This window comes from Apium graveolens, chromosome 3 (genome assembly GCF_009905375.1).
Source record: "Apium graveolens cultivar Ventura chromosome 3, ASM990537v1, whole genome shotgun sequence".
NCBI classification, from domain to species: Eukaryota; Viridiplantae; Streptophyta; class Magnoliopsida; order Apiales; family Apiaceae; genus Apium; species Apium graveolens.
Genome location: NC_133649.1, coordinates 224,421,528 through 224,440,602, shown reverse-complemented (window position 1 = coordinate 224,440,602; position 19,075 = coordinate 224,421,528). Strand labels below are relative to the sequence as shown.

Genomic DNA, 19,075 nt, shown 5'->3' with positions numbered 1-19,075 from the left:
AGCTTTCCTTCAGCATTCTTGAGATCAGAAGTACCAAGAGATTCAAATGGCATGTCTAGCTTTCACCTCCAAGGAGAAGCATTTAGATATTGTAGTTGCTCATTGCCATCCTCATCATCACTATCAAACTCCCCCACTAAGGCTTTCTCTAATGCGTCAGACATTAGCATATGATCAAGTTTTGAAGTTAACGCAGACTCAATCAAATCCATCTTTAAGCACTCCTCGTCTTCTGTAGGGAATTTCATCGTTTTGAATACATTGAATGTCACATCCTGATCATGCACCCTCATAATAAGTTCACCTTTTTACACATCTATCAGGGTACGTCCTGTAGCCAAGAAAGGTCTTCCCAAGATTATGGGAATCTTCTTATCTTCCTCGAAATCCAAAATGACAAAGTCTGCAGGGAAGAAGTGCTTATCCACCTTTAATAATACGTCCTCCACTATGCCTCGTGGATATGTAATAGAACGATCAGCCAATTGTAGAGACATGTAGGTGGGCTTTGGATCAGGCAAATTCAACTTTTTGAAGATAGACAACGGCATCAGATTGATGCTTGCTCCCAAATCGCACAGGCATTATCAAAAGACAACTTGCCAATGGTGCAAGGAATGGTGAAGCTACCTGTATTTTTAAGCTTTGGAGGTAATTTCTGTTGCAGCACAACACTGCCGTTAGAGCAACGGTCTCAAGGTCATCCAGTTTCACCTTCCTTGAAAGAATACTCTTCATGAATTTCGCATAACTAGACATTTGCTCTAAAGCCTCAGCGAAAGGTATGTTGATGTGAAGTTTCTTGAACACCTCCAGAAACTTACCGAACTGCTTATCCAGTTTTTGTTGTTGCAATCTCTTAGGGAAAGGTGGTGGAGGATATAGCTGTTTCTCCCCTGTATTACCCTCAGGCAGAGTGTGTTCAATAGTAGTCTTCCTTGGTTCCGCCGCTTTCTCCTTTTGCTTCACTTCATCACCAACTTCAGCTTCTCCGTCTTTTGCTTTTTCAGCATCAGTAACTTTTCCAGACCTTAAGGTAATAGCCTTGACTTGCTCTTTAGCTTCCTTCCTGCCCGGCACTTCAGTATCACTGGGAAGTGTGCCAGGTTGACGATTGAGCACTGCATTGGCTATTTGACCGATTTAATTTTCCAAGGTCTTGATAGAAACAGCCTGACTTTTGCACAACAGCTTGAGTTCCTCGAAATCAGCACTAGAAGGTGGAGCAACACCTCCTTATTGAGGATATGATTGCCTTTTAGCATACTGTTGTGGTTGCTGGAATCCAGGTGGATTAAACTGTTTACTTATGCCTTGCTGATATGGTTGCTGAATAGCATTCTGAGTATTGCTCCAGCTGAAATTGGGATGATTTCTGTTGTTAGGATGATAAGTAGCTGGAACAGGCTGCTGTGGTCGCTGATAGTTGTTCACATACTGAACAAATTCATTAACAAGAGAACACTGATCCATAGCATGAGAACATGCATAAAGCTCACAGACCATAGCTATCTGATTGACTCCATAGGTGGCTAAAGAATCGACCTTCATAGACAGCGCTTGGAGCTGCGCTGCAATAGCTGTAGCTGCATCAACTTCCAGAATACCTGCTACCTTCCCAAACATCATCCTTTGAGTTGGGTTTTGATGCTCATTTGAAGCCATAGTTTCAATAAGATTATAAGCCTCAGTATAGCTTTTGGCCCACAAAGCGCCTCCAGCTGCTACATCGAGCATGGGCCGAGATTGGGCCCCCAAACCATTATAGAAACCAGTGATCACCATCCAGTCAGGCATACCATGATGTGGACACTTTCTCAACATCTCCTTGTAGCGCTCCCAAGCTTCGCACATAGATTCTGTTGGTTGCTGCGCACACTGAGTAAGAGCACTCCTCATAGCTGCAGTCTTCGCCATTGGATAGAACTTTACCAAAAACTTTTGCGCATGATCTTGCCAAGTAGTGATGGACCCAGCTGGTTCAGAATGTAACCAGTCCTTAGCTTTATCCCTCAGAGAGAATGAGAAAAGCCTCAGCTTGATAGCCTCACCAGTCACACCATTATATTTGAAAGTACTACAGATCTCGACAAAATTCCTGATGTGCATGTTGGGGTCTTTAGTTACAGCACCTCCGAAAGAAACATAATTCTGCACCATCTGAATAGTGCCCGACTTGATTTCAAAAGTATTAGCCTGAATAGCCGGATGAAGGATGCTTGACTAAATGTCATCAATTTTAGGCCGAGAAAAGTCCATAAGAGCTGGATCTGTCGGATCTATACGATCACCCATGATTACTGGTTCTTTCTGCTCACTCTCTTTATCCGAATCTTCAAAATCTATCTTCTCCGGAATATCAAGAACTGAGTCTGTCTCCTCAGCCGTATCTAAAGTCCTCTTGCGAGTACGAGAACGTGTTTGCATAAACGCTCGCTAAAGTACCTGAAACACAATCGGAAACGATAAGTAACACGTCTCAATCAATGAGTCCTAATGACCACTGATGGTAAATGCATAAACTAAACAATACGCCGAGTCCCCGGCAGCAGCGCCAAAAACTTGTCAGGGAGAAAACACACGTTAATAATACACGCAAGTATACGCGTTCGCAAGTAATATAGAATACTTTCTAGTTCGTTCCCACATAGACTCAGACTAATTATGTTCAATTAACACTCACTCACCAATGTATGATTACTTCTCAATGTTAAGACAATAACACATAGAATTGATTAACTAATTATTAACTATAATTAACTACAAGAATTAAACACTAAATTGACTCTTGAATTAACAATATTAAACACACATGAAATCATAACTTCATTACTACTTCCTTTAATAGTTATTGCTATTACCCTTAGCATCTAACGGTGATGATATTAATCGAACAACACTAAACTGATAAAATCCAACTTTCGTTTTACCAATACCATTATACCAAACATCCACAATTAAGATAGAAGTTGAATAGTCATCAATTATGTTGAGACCCTATATGTCTACAGAATTTGACAACATAACGATTTAAGCACAAGTTATTCCTTATGATTACACAGGGCAAGTAAAACGGTTAGAGTTACCCACTAATCATGCATACTCATACATGAACCTATGCTAGCATGGCAAGTTCTAAATCTCAAGATCCACCGTCGCTTCACAAGAGATTAACACCCTATCTTATATGTTCGCGACACACATAAGACGAATAAGCACAACCAATACTAGATATCATACAATCATCACACACTAAGGTATTAAACAACTAACTAAAAAATTCCATAGCAAATCCGTTACGACCCCATGATCACGATTAGCCCATAATTGAACTCATCGTCACCATGGGTTCATATGAAAACATGATAATAACACACGAGAATAATTAATAAAACTACTTATATTAAACCAGAGTACGTCACAAGAGTAAATGGGTTCAAAGAAAAGAAAACTAGCATCCACTGATACAACGAATAAAAGAATCACAAGAAACTATGCTTCCTCTTCGTTGCGATGTGCTAAAACGGTCTTCTTCCTTATCTCCTTGCTCCTCGATTAATACCACGATTTAACACACGTGAAACGTCTCTGAAAACTACTTATATAGAAGCCCCACAAAACCCAGCCATCTAAGAAGTCAGAAGTCCAGCAGAACAAGAACTCTAAAAAACAGGTTTTTAATTCGCGCCCCTGAGCGGCCGCCCAGCAATCCTGAGCGGGCGCCCAGTTTCCTGAGCGGGCGCCCAGCCAGGCTAAGCGGGTGCCCAACACCTTTCTGGAAAATTTAATTATTTTGCTCCCGTTCTTTGTTGCATTCTGCTCCTAACTTCCCACTTGCAATGCCAAGCACATACTAAGGCTTATTCTTGATGAAATCTCCCCACAAATGCAAATAATACCCTGAAATGCACAAATACTAGAAAATACATCAAATACACAAAATACTTGATTTCAAGACATCAATTCAAGCCATTATAAGACGTTCTAAGTGGTATAAAATGCCACTTATCAGCGGCCGCCACCTCTTCTCTGCCATTGAAACCTTCTCTGGCGATCACTCCCACAGTCCTGGACATTCTATCGATCCACGAAAGGGAGCTCTCTCATGGTCGCGGTGCCGCTCCTGATTCCCGGAAGGAATCAAAGGCACATGCGTTGAACCACGGGGCGTCATATCTCCTCGGTTGGCATCTTTGTGCCATTCCAACAGTAGCATCCTTAGGATATCGTCTCTCAAATGGATCCTCAAACGATCTTTCAGGGCATCAAAGTCTTGTTGCTCATTGGTTGGCAAGGATTCTGCCTCGCGCCGCTCTTCCATAGTCCGTCTAGATCGGTGTGGGTGAGTTACCACCCGATTATCTACCCGCGACACCTCTCTTCCATCAGTATCTTCGTCGATAAGCTCAACGATTGAAGTTGTATCGTTTGAATAATTCAACTATCGAGGGGTAATCGGCACATACCCACCTTCGGCTCGGCCATGACAAACCGGAGCATCTCTTTTAATTATGGGGGCCTTCCCAGATGCTTGGGGCCCTCTTGAAGCATCTAAAAAAATCGTCAAAACATTTTGCGGGGATCTTCTTACAAGTCAATCTTTTCAGTAAGGGCGCGCCCCAACACTTCTAAGTGTTGATGCAACTCCAAGCAACTGACCAAAACCTTCTTTCTTTATAATTGGAGGGTGCGCCTTGACCACTATGGCATTGTGGGTGCATCCTCCGTTCTCAGGGTTAAGGCCTCTCATATCTTCATCGTTCTGAGTGCGCCCCTTGAGACTTCAAGGAATCCTTGATCCATACGTCATGGAGGGCGCGTCCTTAGTTTTCTGAAAAAGTGGGTTTGCCTTATCCTTCTTTAAACTTGGCTTTCTTGCCTTAATTTCATTTAATTGACCCATTTTTGACCCGGATAACACTTGTACCAATTTTTGGGTATAACAGCAAGTATGGTCATTTTATTCTTTTTAAACATTTTTTTATTGTCATGACTGTAGCACAAGCTAATTTGGACAATGTTTTTAAATGATATGTATGGCCTCAGACTATTGTCAGTGATAAAGATGTCATGTCCCATAACAATTTTTTTTGCGGTCATTATTTTTATTGCAAGATACATAAATCAAGATATCTTGTGTATATCATCATGCTATTAATGGACAAACTGAAGCAATAAATGATTGTTTGAAAGTATACATGAGGTATCCGGAGAAAATGAGAAAGAGTGGATTTAATGGTTATCATTAGCGGAATGTTGATATGATAATTCATTCAGATGAATATGCACATATGTATTCTTGATTTCTCATCTTTTTTTCTCTCTACAATTCTCATCTTCGTCTCGTTATTAGCTTTATTTTTATGTATTTCTTTGATACAAATTCTCAAATAACTGTTGAAACTTAACATTAAGATTCTTTATGTTTACAGTTTTTAGGAAAAAAAATGTTTATAAAATATTTTTGAACCTTTGTTTCCGTAAAAATTTGTTTGAAGGAAATTCTATTGAGGTCTACTTTACTCTGGGTCAGTAATCTCAACTGTATCTTTTGTCGTTTCTTTGATTCCCACTCACTATCAAGATTTGTCTGAACATGCACTAAAAAAAGTGCCAACACATATAAGTCTAATTATTTAAAAAAAATGATATTTTGTGTGATATGTAAGCCTAATTATTAAATAAAAACTTCTTGTAAATGATGAAATTTGCAAGAACAAAGAACTTTTTAGAGAAATATATGTCTCATACTCTAATAATAAAAACAAAAGTTCATCCTAAATTAATTATCTTTTTAAAAATGTAATACTACAAATTTCCGTGCATAATAGAATATTCCCATTTTTACTTCCTATCATAAAAAAAAATAATAAAATTATTATTATGATGGAGTCCTGATCCCCTATCCCATGTCCAAATGCCATTATTTAGCAGAGAATGAGCTTTAATATGATGTTGTAAAAAGATTATCCCAAATATTACTATAAAACGGAATTTCACTCTCCATTTTTTTTATTTAACAAAAATACACTTGGCGTTTTACGTTTTTTTCAATTTTTTAACATTGAAAACACAATACAAGTCAAAGTTTCGTGGGGCTCAAACGTAGCTTGTACTCTACCTAGGTTAGTGTTTTTGCTAATTTTTTTTATAAACTTTTAACCCAAAATGTTAGATAATGTTGTCTTTTAAAGCTTAAAATTATTACTTTAAGAAGCGTTTTTTTTGTATTTTATTCTAATATATAATTTTTTTTATAATTTTAAAATTCAAATTGAGAATTAATAAATCTTATAATATTAATAACTGTTAATAATTAAATTTTGATTTCCCGAGTTCAGAGAAATCCCTAAACCCTAGAATAAATGTGGGTTTAGACTCTACGACGTAAAGACCAAAGTACTAAATCCTAGATCGTTTGTTATTTATTTATTTATTTTTAAAACTTTTCTAAATGCCAAACGAGGAATTATTGAAAGCTAAAATATTAAAACGTTGGTGATAATGTATTAGAGTATCACCAACAACCATATTTTGAGAAAATGATAGTCATAATTATCTAAAAGTAATATAATTTGGGTTTTTTTTCTATTCCCTTCTATGTTCCTTGTTTTTTTATTGGTCAACTTTTACATTTCTCATAATCCTTGCATCAGTCCAAAATCTATACTATACTAAATTAGAATGATATATAATTTGTAATTTGGTTAATCCTTCATTTTGGTTATCCTTTCCATCAATAATCAGAATCGTTAGATGAAAATACTAAAAAAATATACACTCGGCATATTCTCAGGTTAGAATCCCTTCAACAACAAATATTTTATATTATTATTTATAAAAATATAAATAAGTATTTAGTAAAAGAAGAAGATACATATAAATTTCCAGGTTCAAATCCTGTTAACAACAAACATTTATATTATTATTTATAAAGATACATGTACCTTTTCAAGAATAACAAGTATTTGCATTATCATTTATTAATAAAATCTCATCAATCATTTACTATATATATTATTTGAACTTAACTTGAACTTATATATAATGAAATTATAACTATATAATTATTATTTAATATTTAATTATTTATATAAAATTTTACTAAATATATATAAAATAGAAATAAGAAGATATTAATATTAATCACGACCTGCGTAAGCTAATATATTATACAATAATTAATTGACCAAAGCGGAGTGAATAGAGGATTTGAACTTATTATCAATTATTATTTTTTTTGTGAGGGGAAGTCATTATAATTTGAGTCTATTAAAAAATGAAAATAAAATGAAAAATATAAAGACAGAATCTGAATTTCCCACAAACAGTGTTCAAAGTAAAGAAGAAGAAGCGGAACTAGCCAGACCTGCTTTTTCTCTCTTTCCTTTTAATCTCTTTCTCTATCTCTCTTATTTTCAAAACCCCCCAATTCTCTATATCACAGAGACAGAGAGAGAGAGAGAGGAGAGAGTCATCAACAGTCAATGGAGTCATCAGAATCCGAGAAGAGTGAAAGCGGGTCGGGTGTTCAAAACGGGCGTCGGGTCGGGTTAATTTACGATGACAGGATGTGTAAGCATTTTTGTCCTCGTCAAAATGATTTTCACCCCGAAAACCCGATCCGGATCCGCTCCATTTGGGACATGCTTCAGTCTGCTGGCATACACAACAGGTTTCTTTCTCTCTCTTTTTATTTTTTTTAAGATATCAAGTATATTTCAACTCGGAGCGAATGTAATTATCAAAAAAAGAAAATGTATTTTTCGAATTCAAACTAATTTATCTTACGAATAATTTTGTGAACATTACTTAACTCCACCAATTATTTTCGAATGAAAATTTAATTTAATAATGACCTTTTATTCTTTTCTAAAACTGAAACAAGGTATAAGCACGTGTATATTTAGATGGTACATTGTCTGTTATTATTATAATTTAGTGCTGACATTTTTCGTAATGTTTTTATATATTATTATTATTATTATTCAGATGCGTGATTGTAGATGCAAAAGAAGCAGATGATAAGTATTTAGCTTTAGTTCACACCAAAAAGCACATTGATTTGATCAAGAATATTAGCTCCCAAAAATCCTGTTCCCAAAGAAACAGGATTGCTTCGAGGTTTAATTCTATATATTTCAATGAAGGTTCATCCGAAGCTGCTTACCTAGCTGCAGGTTCTGTCATTGAGGTAAATTGGATAAGATCCATAAACAGTCTCTACATTATTTTCGTCTTTTATAAAGTCCACTATAACATTTTAGCACATCGGCTACTACATTTCGCAATCAAGTCAGACGAGAAACAATCATTACTGCCAATGTTCTAGATATGTAGTTTTATATTTGCTCTACAACTTGTGAAAATAATAGAATTCCAAACTCATGCTTTAATATGTAGTATTTTCTCTGATTTGTTTTAGTTATATTTTGAATAAACGTCTGATGAGAAATCTTTGCTACGTTATAGAATTCCAAACTCATGCTTTAATATGTAGTATTTTCTCTGATTTGTTTTAGTTATATTTTGAATAAACGTCTAATGAGAAATCTTTGCTACGTTAGGTTGCTGAAAAAGTTGCTAAAGGTGAATTGGACTCTGCCTTTGCCATAGTTCGACCTCCTGGACATCATGCAGAACAACATCAGCCTATGGGATTTTGCTTATACAATAATGTTGGAATCGCAACAAGGTTCTTGTTGGATGAAAGAGTGAGAGCTCCTCTTTAAGTCGTCTTTTGATCATTGTTTATGCTAATAGTGTTTTGTATTTGCCCTTTGACTATGTATGAGTGTATGTTGCAGCCGGAGTTAGGAATTAAGAAAATCTTGATCGTCGATTGGGATGTTCATCACGGAAATGGGACCCAAAAAATGTTTTGGAAGGATCCTCGAGTGCTATTTTTCTCCGTACACAGGTACCTTGAAATAAATATGTTTTTAATAGTTAATAGTAATTAGTGCTTTGTTATCCTAATTAATATTTGTTTTTGTTGGAATGTCTCAACTACAATTTGCCTGCATGATTGTGCTATTTTGCCTTCGTTTAAGGGACCTATCTGTAGTGTGATATTGTTAAGCTGTCTTGTGTCTGTAAATTGGATAATTCATGTCTTGTGTGCTTTTGTGACACAAATGTAACTCATAGAATTTCGAATATCCCTTTCATCTCTCTCAATATTGGAATGCACCATGTTCTCTAGGTTGTACTATGAGAATGAAGTTTACCTGATTTTTTTTCAAATAGAGACAATTTCAATTTACAGATTATTGAATGATTGAATCAAGATCATGATCCAAATTCATCATCATATGTTCACTATTGAATTATGTAGAGGTAATTATTTATAAGGATTTTAAAGGAACATAATTGATTAATTATTTTTTTGAACTCAAAGTGGACTATTTTGTTGGGGTGGGACGGTGGGTGTTGTAATTGGATTTTGACTAATCAAATTAAGTGAAATTGAAGAATTTCAGAACTTAAGTTTTGTATCTCTGCATAAACTGTTAAGTTTATTCAAAAGATAAATTTTTTACATTAGTAAAAACCACAGTAAGTAATGGAGTTGAATATGTATGTGACCTATTAAATGCGTCAGTACTAAATATATAAAGATTAAACTTTGATTTATTGTTTGTTTGTATTGACCTTTATGTACTTTCTAAGAGAATTTTTTAACGCGCTCATACATGATCATATGTTTTTTCATTCTCTGATAAGCTTTTCACTATTTTCATTAAGGTAATCTTAACGAATTCATGTCCATTTCTTAAATCAAGTTCGTTACTCAGTCTTCTGGTGGTTATATTGTCAATTTCTTTTAAAAAGGCACGATTTTGGGAGCTTTTATCCAGCGGGAGATGATGGCTCACATAATATGACGGGAGAAGGTCCAGGTGCAGGATATAATATTAATGTTCCCTGGGAGAATGCTCAGTGTGGAGATGCTGACTATTTGGCAGTTTGGGATCATATATTGATTCCAGTTGCCAAGGAATTCAGTCCGGACCTGGTTATAGTCTCGGCTGGATTTGATGCTGGTTAGATAACTACATTATGTGTCTACCAAAATCTCTATTAATATTGTTAATTTTGTCATGAATTCCTTAAAATTGATGTTAAAAATTATTTGCCAAAAGTTTTCATGATTAGCCTGATAGATGTAAAGTCATAACCTGCGCGCACACACACACATACAGAGAGAATTGGGAGGGGAAGTGTCCTATTATTAGTGTTTGGATGACCAAGCGGATCTTATATTTATTGGAAACTGGTGTCACAATTTGTGTCCAGTGGAAAAGAGTGCACCATTTTTAATCATAGCTGCACTAAATAGCAAAGTAAAAATGGAAACATTGTTGTAATATAAAGCATTGTTTTAGTTTTATGTAGCTCATTATATGAATATTTGAAATGTGGTACTTGTCAAAAATTTAGCCCCTCCATCTCATAATGATTGTTAGTTTGAGTTTTCAGTTGTCAAATAAACGGAAATTTAATTGAAAATTAGAACGTGTTCTTTTATAATTTTTAAAATCTAAAAAATAAATTTTAAAGTGGATTAGATATAACTTTTGAAATTAATTCTTAAAATGTGTTTAATTTTCTAAAATGTGTAATTTTGGGTTAAAATTTGGTCACTTTTTTGCTTAATAAAATTCGGTCAATTCGACTGACAAAAGTCAGATTAGGACTATTATTTTGAGAGTGAGGGAGTAATTGTTAAGCAAAAGTAGTAAGTTCATGCCTTCATCTTAATTAAACACCATTTAGACTTCAATTTTTATATATGAATTGGTGTGTCTCAACATTTGTTTTATAACTCACCCATATTTGAAAGGCCACCGTTTTGTTTCTTTAGCTTCTTTATTAGAAATATTTTAAGAATAAATTTTATCCTCTGCATGTAGTAAGTGTGTAAAACTTTGAGCCACGTTCTAATTAGTGTATAATTGGTACAGCCATCAATGATCCTCTTGGTGGATGTTGCGTTACACCATCCGGCTTTTCTGTCATGTTGAAAAAGGTGAGCACCAAAGTGACTTTGTGACTTTTATTTAGTTACCTGAACTGTACCCTACAAATGTTATTTAAAATGTTTACCTCAGGGTTTTTTAAGGTTTTAAGTTTTTTAAATATTTCCATAATTATGTAAAAGTATTTTAAAAAGGTCTTTCATGAATGTGCTTAGCTTGATATTTCATTTGATGAGGACATTGTGGATCTATTAACTTTTACTTGTGGATGTACCGTCCCGTTTTTTCCCTCTTGGTTTTGTGAATCTTTTTGTGAAAATCTGAAAGGTATATTAATATACTAATAAAAACAATTTCTTCGAGGACGCTTTATCCAGTTGATGGAGTTTGCTGGGGGAAGGATTGTTATGGCATTAGAAGGAGGATACAACCCTGTTTCTATAGCAAATTCTGTACTTGCTTGTGTGAAGGTGTTGCTAGAGGACAAAAATAGGAGTGAAACTTCTAAGAATTGTCCATTTGACTCCACATGGCAAGTGATACGATTGGTACATTACTTATCTCTTGTTTATTTCTTTTAATTACACTTGGATCATCTTCATTGCTGGTACATTACATCTATGACTTGGGTATCTCTTTGTAATTATAGATGGATGTCCTTTGTTGCTCATATTCTGTCCAAAATAGATTTGGATTAATTCTGTCCAAAATAGATTTGGATTGACGATTCATTTTGATATAATAAGAGATTAAAATATGGATTTCAATGCATCTAATATGGACAGAACTTCTGATCTCGAGATAGAATTTTTCTTCAGGTTCGTGAAGAATTGTGTCCGTACTGGCCAATACTTGCTGAGAAATTGCCTGAAAAATTGAACAGCAGGAAAGCACCTCAAATTCAGGTTAGCAATACCTTCCACGTATCTAGAGCTGGATTACTATACCCTATTACACTTAGATACTAGATATGCAGATGATATTTCTAGTGTTGTGTTTCTAGCATCTAGCCTTTTCTTGTGTCACGAGTCCCTCCCTCATTTATAATGTCCATGTGATTTGTTAGCGCCAAAAGAAACTATAGCGGCCAATTGTTGCCAGTCCATTCTTAAAGTTCATGGAAACAATTGACTTTCAGGAACGATAATGTTTTTACTAGAATATTGTATTTAAAAGGCAATTGCAGTGGACACTGGACATTATTATTTTTCACGAGAATAATTCTTTGTCATTTATGTTGTTACTTGATACAAATTTAAACCAAGTACGAACATATCTGTGAAAGTCAAGCACCTCGTACAAGTTCTGGTGATATTCAAATAATTTTGTAAGATTTGTGAATCATCCGGAACTCCTACTTTAGAGCAGTAAACATTTTTTTTGCCTAAACTCCTACTTTTTCTTTATATTTTGTCTGCAAGAACAAACCTCAGTTCCTTTTGGCATATTTTGCTCTCCATCATTTTGGTACATGCATTATTTTGCCTTTAACCTTCACTAGTATAACTCTTATGATTTGATTTTTCTTCAAGTACCATGGCTCCGACTCAGAAGAGGAGTATGATGATGATGATTTGCATAGAGTAGAATCAGAGGAAAATGAGAAGGTTGTTGAGGATGTCATAGAACCCCTATTGAAACTCAAAGTTGATGAACAAATTCGTGGTAACCAAACAAAATCATAATTCATATGTCCATATAATTATTTTATATCTTTTTGTCTAACGAGTTTCTTAAATATGTCAGATAATGTGAGCTCTGCTTCTCCTCCTTGGAGATCAAAGCTTTCAAAGGTTGATGTCTGGTATGCTACGTTTGGATCTAATATGAGCAGATCAAGATTTCTATGCTATATTGAAGGCGGACAGGTAAAGCATTTAAGCTGCATCTTTAAAAGTGGTCTCACAATCATTTCATACTTACTTGACTAGCTAGCTTATGATTCTTTGCGGAATTTTTAGAACTAGGTAAAACCCCCTTGATGCCTCTTATACTAATATTGGTCTAAAGAATCAGCGAACAACCTCTATCATTGCTTTACAAAATACAAATATAATTAGGGCTGTAAAGGAACCGAGCCGGTCCGAGCATTTCCCTACACGAGCCGAGGCAAATTTTTTGAAAAATTAACAAAATTAACCTCAGTTCATTTATAGCTCTTAATGTAATAATCTACTGCATCCAATAAAAATCAGGTTAGATTTATCTGTTGATATCTTGTTATAATTTACACAATATCATTTATATCTGTCGGGTAGGCTCTTGCATTTAAAATTTGTGCGGAAGGATGATTAAAAGTAAAATGAAAGGATTGCAGTTGCATTAAAGTTGTGGGAAAATAAATTAGAATATGAAATGAAATTAGCTAAGGACACAGTTCAGATGACTTTCATGTCTCCATATTTCCTTTGTTTAATCAAGTTTGTCAAAGATTATTATTCATCCCAGATTAGAGCGTTTCTTTATGATCCATACTTTATTACTTCAGACAAGATTAACCTGAAATTGTCAGTTGTGACATTTAGACTCTGTTCCAGAAACTTTTTTATTTGAGAGAAAGAAAAGAAAGTCGAAGAATTGATTTTTTCAGCTTGTTCCCAAAAACTTTAAAGGAAAAAAAGAAAAGATCCCTAAAGATTTGGAAAGAAAGTCCTTGTATAGTTGTTCCCCAAAATCCTCTTCCCACTTTTGGAAAGATTTAGAGAGAAGAAAGTATCTCATTTTCCATTCTTTTCTTTTCCTTCATTGATACTGGAACACAATGTTAGATATTTTGGGAAAAGCTTATGTAGAAACACACAAGAATGCTTTACTTGTATCAAGTTTAGTTTGCTTTCTATACTTCTATCAGAATTTTTTTGGGAATAACTAAGGTTCTGGATTCAGATGATAGCAAATAATAAAGCTTTTCAGTATTCACTACTCGATAAAAGATTGTGTTCTACAGTGCACTAGTTTTAATTTATTTTTATGTTTTTGTGATCCCCTTGCACATTGTTTAAACATAGACCGAGGGCATGCGAAAGAAATGTTCAGGCTCAATGGACAAAAGCCAACCAAAAGAAACTGTGTGGAAGACTGTCCCACATCGTTTATTCTTTGGTCATGATTGTACAAGTACTTGGGGCCCTGGAGGAGTTGCTTTTCTGCACCCTGAAAGCACCGAAGGCGATGAAACTCATATGTGTTTATATAAAATTACGTAAGTGATCCAGATGACTCTTGTTTCTTCCACATAATTATCACACATCTTGGCTAGTAATTTATTATGAAACTTGCTAAACATTTGCTTTTGTAAAACTGTATGCTTAAATTATTTTTGGAAAGAAAAATAAGTTTTAGGAAGTGCACACAGTTATTGATCCTATTTATTTCAAGTCCATGTGAATTCTTCGGTTGAATTCAATGCCTGCAATTCCTTTACAGGCTTGAGCAGTTCAATGATGTCTTGCTTCAAGAGAACACTTCAAGCATTGACGCAACTTCTCCTTTATTTGATATGAGTGATTTACATTCAGTCACAGACAAGCAGTTCATTTCTGTGGAAGCACTAAAGGTATGTATTGCTGATTTGATATGATGACAGATGAGCATCAATGTTTGGTTTATTTATGCATGCTTTTATAGTAATGATAATTCTCCACTGAGAAAAAATTCTTTTATACATGAAAAAGCCTGCAGAAGCCTGAAGATATTAATTAAACAGTGGATGACATCTTAAATGAGATATCAAACTTTGTTGCGCTCACCTCAAATTTACAATAACATCTCTGAACAAAATGATAAGCCAGGAACGTGGCCCAATCATAATCGATAATTTTCCAGTAACAAGTCATGTTTTTTTGTTCTCTCTTTCTCACTCTTACCCTTGGATCATAATTTCAACATGTGTGGAATTTTTTTGTTGCAGTTTTATTTTGTTTTGCAATAATATGTAAATGTCCTATTTGCTTGAAGAAAAGAGCATAATTCGTAAAAACTAATTTGATAGCTTTGCTGATCAGTCCAGCCAGACCTATTACTACAGATGTATTAAGAACATGATAATATGACAGTGTTGACAGAAAATTTTACTGTTTGTGCATAGCAACTTTTCTCTGATTCCCCAGCAACTTCTCTCAGATTCCCCTCTAATGAGCGTGTTTGTTAGGGGGCATTTGGCTGAATACACACTTTAAGTATGATCCTAAAAAAGAGCGTTAATATGCCAATGATAAATATTTTTCATGTAAAGAATGACCTTACTTTCTGTACTGAGCACTGACCGAGCTACTTTAGATCCTCATCCCTTAGTTACACTTGCAACCAATTAAATTAGGAATAATAGCTTTGAACTATTGGCCTATTGCAAATTTGCATAAACTGTTGCGAGAGTGTTGTTGCAGTCATACAGTCTATTGTTGCATAACCATAGATGCTTCATGTACAGACGGGCTGGTACCATAATGTAGTTTACTTGGGAAAGGAAAAAGATATTCCTATACTTACAATGACGTAAGTACATTTCTTTTCATCCTCATATCATCTGTTGTTCATTTAAAACTGTGAGCACAAACAGTGTGTAAATTTGTTGCTATTTATTTAGGTGCCCTGTTTCCGACATAGAGAGCTTCAGAACCGGGAAGCTTCCACTTTGTCAACCTTGCGAAGGATATGCCAATACATTGGTTAAAGGGCTAACAGAAAGTAAGCGGCTTTCAAAAGACGCAGCTATTTCTTACATTAAGGAAGCTTATTCTAAAACATTGTAAATTGAAGCTTATATTGATGTAGCATGCATTGACCTGCATACATATTACCTCGGACCATGCTTGATTTTAAGGTGACGTAAGAGCATTGTCTACCTCGGACCCTGCCTGATATTGAGAGGGAGAGTTAGGGTTGCTTGGCTTGATTTGGCGTGTACAATATGAATGTGTAGTCAGTCATTAGTTTGGAGTTGTAGAATGTTTTGTGAAATTAGGATTGTACGCTCTTTTTGGTGATTTTTTTTTTACCAAATGTAACCACGACATCATTCTTAACTTCTATTATATATTTATTTTGGTACACCCTTAAGTGTTTACTAGTTATCGTTTGGGCTACATATTCACATGTGATGGCCCATTTCAAGTGTGCTATAAACCCCATTTGTCATCGAGCGTTTATAAATACTACAATTCTCCTTGTCTCATCAAGATTATAAATGGGCCCCACTGACTTACACAATATTAAAAAAACTGAAATTACAAAACTAACCCCGAGTCTTGTAATAAGAGTATCAAAACATTTCCTCCCGGGTGTATATGAAAAGCTACTTTAAAATCTTGAACCCTATTCATCATTTTCAACACTTGGGTTTTTCAAAGAACGAGCTGTTTGTTTTCCGGCGACAATGCCGGCAATATAACCGGTCAAATCTCTTTCTCGTCACTTTTTTCTTTGCATCCAAAAAAGTAAGTTCAACGCATTTCTATTCAATTTTTGTTGTAGTTATTAAAACTTAGTATATGGGGTAAATCTAAATTGGTTTTGAATGTAAGGATGACCCACACACGTTCTTTGCTCATTGTTGATTTGGTTATGAACACCCATATGAGTTTTGAATTTAGGGGTTTGGGTAGTTTTTACATTGACACACGTTCTTTACTCATAGTCGATTTTGCGAAAAAGATCCAAATGGGTTTTTTGCATTTAGGGTTTGGCCGGTGCGCATTGTCGATTTTGCTCAAAAGATCCCAATGGGTCTTGAATTTAGGGGCTTGGCCGTTGCGCGTTGTCGATTTTGCTAAAAGGATCTGAATGGGTTTTGAATTTAGGGTTCGGGTCGCATCGATTTGTTTAATTAATTCAGTTGCTTACATGCGCGGAAGAGACATACATTATGCAACCCGATTTATTTAATTAATTCAGTTGCTTACATGCGACATACATTCGTTTGCTTATCGTTGAGTTTGATATCAAACAAGGATTTTGGGCACACTTACCATATGTGAATGGATATGCTCTTTTATGTACTTGCCAAATTCTCGCAAGTCTAGGTGCTTTCAACTTTTTTGGGGAGTAATTGAGATACTATGATCTCGTCCGGCAAAAATGAGATACATGCCCTAGGTAACGAAAAACGTGTAGATGACTACTTTCTAGTGAATGTTAGTAAATTTGATTTCACAATTTTATTTTAGACCTTTCTGAATTAATGTTAGCACGTTGATTTTTGCAATTCTGTTTAGATAACACTGGATGTGAAATTGGTATGTTTTAGATTTATTGGTTTTCTCTACAACTTTAGGAATGGATGTATTTAGAATTTTGCACTTCCATTTGCTGATAGATTTCTTTCTTGTGCAGTGTCTGACAACCCGACTCATGGATCCAAAAGAAGAAAAGTGGCTAGATACCCACCTCCATCTGCAGTTGGCAAAGAGAAACTTCCTCTATCGAAGTTGACTCAAGAACTGGAGGAAGCAAAAAGCGAGGTTATGTTAGAAAAGATTAATCAGGAGATGGCCAAGAGATTGCTTGAACAAGCCAAACATGAGAAGTACATTGTAGAGTTGAAATCTACTGGTGAAATAGCATCCTTGAAAAGGAAAATTGAAGTGTTAGAGACGGAACTCCAACAACAGAGAGATAGGTTTAAGGAGGCTCTTTCAAATGCAAAGGTTGATGGCTACAATGAGTGTGTGAAGAAGGCCAAAGAGAAGGGCTTGAGATATAAGAAGCTTTTGCTGGATCCTACGTATGACCCCATAGACAATCAGCAAGAAAATTCACTCGTACCCCCTTCAGCTGAAATGCTCAATCATTTGGATGATGTTCCTGACTCTACAGCCACTGTCCCAACTGGTAATGCCATCTCTCCTGCTTAATTTTGCAATTGTTTTTTTAACCTCTAGGCATCTTTGCACATGCCATTCTTGTCTTGCGTGCTTTATTTGGGTTATTTTCCAAAGTGTTTGCCATAAACCATACACATGAAAGTTTGCTAACTTTATGTGCAACTTTGTTGACTTGTTGACAACAAATGTACCAAGAGATGCATTAACAGTTTTTCTCGTTAGTTGTCAAATGTATCTACAAGCGTATTTGCCTCGTGACCATGCTCCCCCCTCTTTTCCACACTCCCTTTGCTCTTCATGTTTCTCCCACTATGCTTCGGCCTAACACGAGTTTGCTTGATATTATTTGTCGTCTTTTGACATGTACATTGCACCAAAAGTAACGATTATTCTCGCTGTTTGCATTTTCGTCTCCAGAGAAGGCTCTATTTGACCTGGCAGATCCGTTATCATACATATCGATGATTGAATTGTTAGCAAAAAATAATTTGAAGAATCAGGTTGTAGGTGTGGTCAGCAAGAAGGGTGATAACGCTACCCTAAAGCCTACATCAAGTCTCTTGAACATCAGGGAAAAGTATAAGCAGTTGAAAGACTGCAAGACGGAGCTTGTGAGGACGAAACATGCTGCTTTTATCTTAGGCTACAAGAAATGCGCCGAACGCATTGGCCAAGGCAATGTTTTTGACCCCTCTAAACACAGTTTCAGACCCTTTCTTGCATCTGAAGTTGCTCGGCTCGGGATTTCAGCACTTTGAAGTGGCAACGACGAGAACAACTGAAGCAAACAAGGATTAAAATGTTGAGAAGCAGGAAATCAATATATCTGCTGCTCTGAATCTGGTGATAGTGTACATTATCAAAAGTACTTTGGAAGGGGTAAAGTTTTGTTGATGAGAATGATTAGTCTGCAGTTCATCTACCTACAAACTTGAGATGAATTAGTCCTCTCATCTAGTTGGCAAGGGGCAAGTTTGTTGATGAGTGTACATTAACTATCAAACTTGGGTATCTAGTACAGATGCTAGTTTGAACACAAGGGAAGACAACGAGAAAATTATAATTGTGGGATTCAAGGTATACATATTAAATGTATAATTGTGGGGGCTAAGATATACACATCATGTTGAAATATATATATATATATATATATATATATATATATTGTATTATCAAAATGAAATATAGATGGAATTTTACCTTATTCAGATCTTTCAATTGCGAGTTGCATCAACCATCTTTTGTGTTTCAAGTTGAATTGAATGATGAAGT

General features: G+C 35.4%; 1 protein-coding gene across 4 annotated transcripts; it reads left to right on the top strand.

Annotated features, from left to right (window-relative positions):
• Positions 1–7,308: 7,308 nt before the first annotated feature.
• Positions 7,309–18,561, top strand: LOC141713137 (histone deacetylase 5). 4 transcript variants are annotated; one of them, XM_074516420.1, is made up of 16 exons: positions 7,309–7,675; positions 7,993–8,194; positions 8,568–8,714; positions 8,808–8,920; positions 9,835–10,046; positions 10,968–11,032; positions 11,360–11,530; positions 11,801–11,887; positions 12,515–12,644; positions 12,729–12,850; positions 13,991–14,184; positions 14,409–14,538; positions 15,412–15,476; positions 15,568–15,668; positions 17,313–17,810; positions 18,221–18,561. In XM_074516420.1, the coding sequence occupies exons 1-16, from the start codon at positions 7,488–7,490 to the stop codon at positions 18,559–18,561; spliced, it is 2,766 nt and encodes a 921-aa protein (XP_074372521.1). In that variant the 5' UTR covers positions 7,309–7,487. The 4 variants fall into 4 exon arrangements, with proteins under 4 accessions (XP_074372521.1, XP_074372520.1, XP_074372523.1 ...); XM_074516419.1 differs by having other exon boundaries at positions 7,310–7,675; positions 12,515–12,647; XM_074516422.1 differs by lacking the exons at positions 17,313–17,810; positions 18,221–18,561 and having other exon boundaries at positions 7,316–7,675; positions 15,568–16,033.
• Positions 18,562–19,075: the final 514 nt, after the last annotated feature.

Bases quoted from the DNA above. Each gene is read 5' to 3' on its own strand.
- LOC141713137 (XM_074516419.1), top strand. From the start codon at position 7,488: ATGGAGTCATCAGAATCCGAGAAGAGTGAAAGCGGGTCGGGTGTTCAA. The intron at 11,033-11,359 runs GTGAGCACCAAA...CGCTTTATCCAG, and splicing joins TTTCTGTCATGTTGAAAAAG to TTGATGGAGTTTGCTGGGGG. The intron at 12,851-13,990 runs GTAAAGCATTTA...GTTTAAACATAG, and splicing joins GCTATATTGAAGGCGGACAG to ACCGAGGGCATGCGAAAGAA.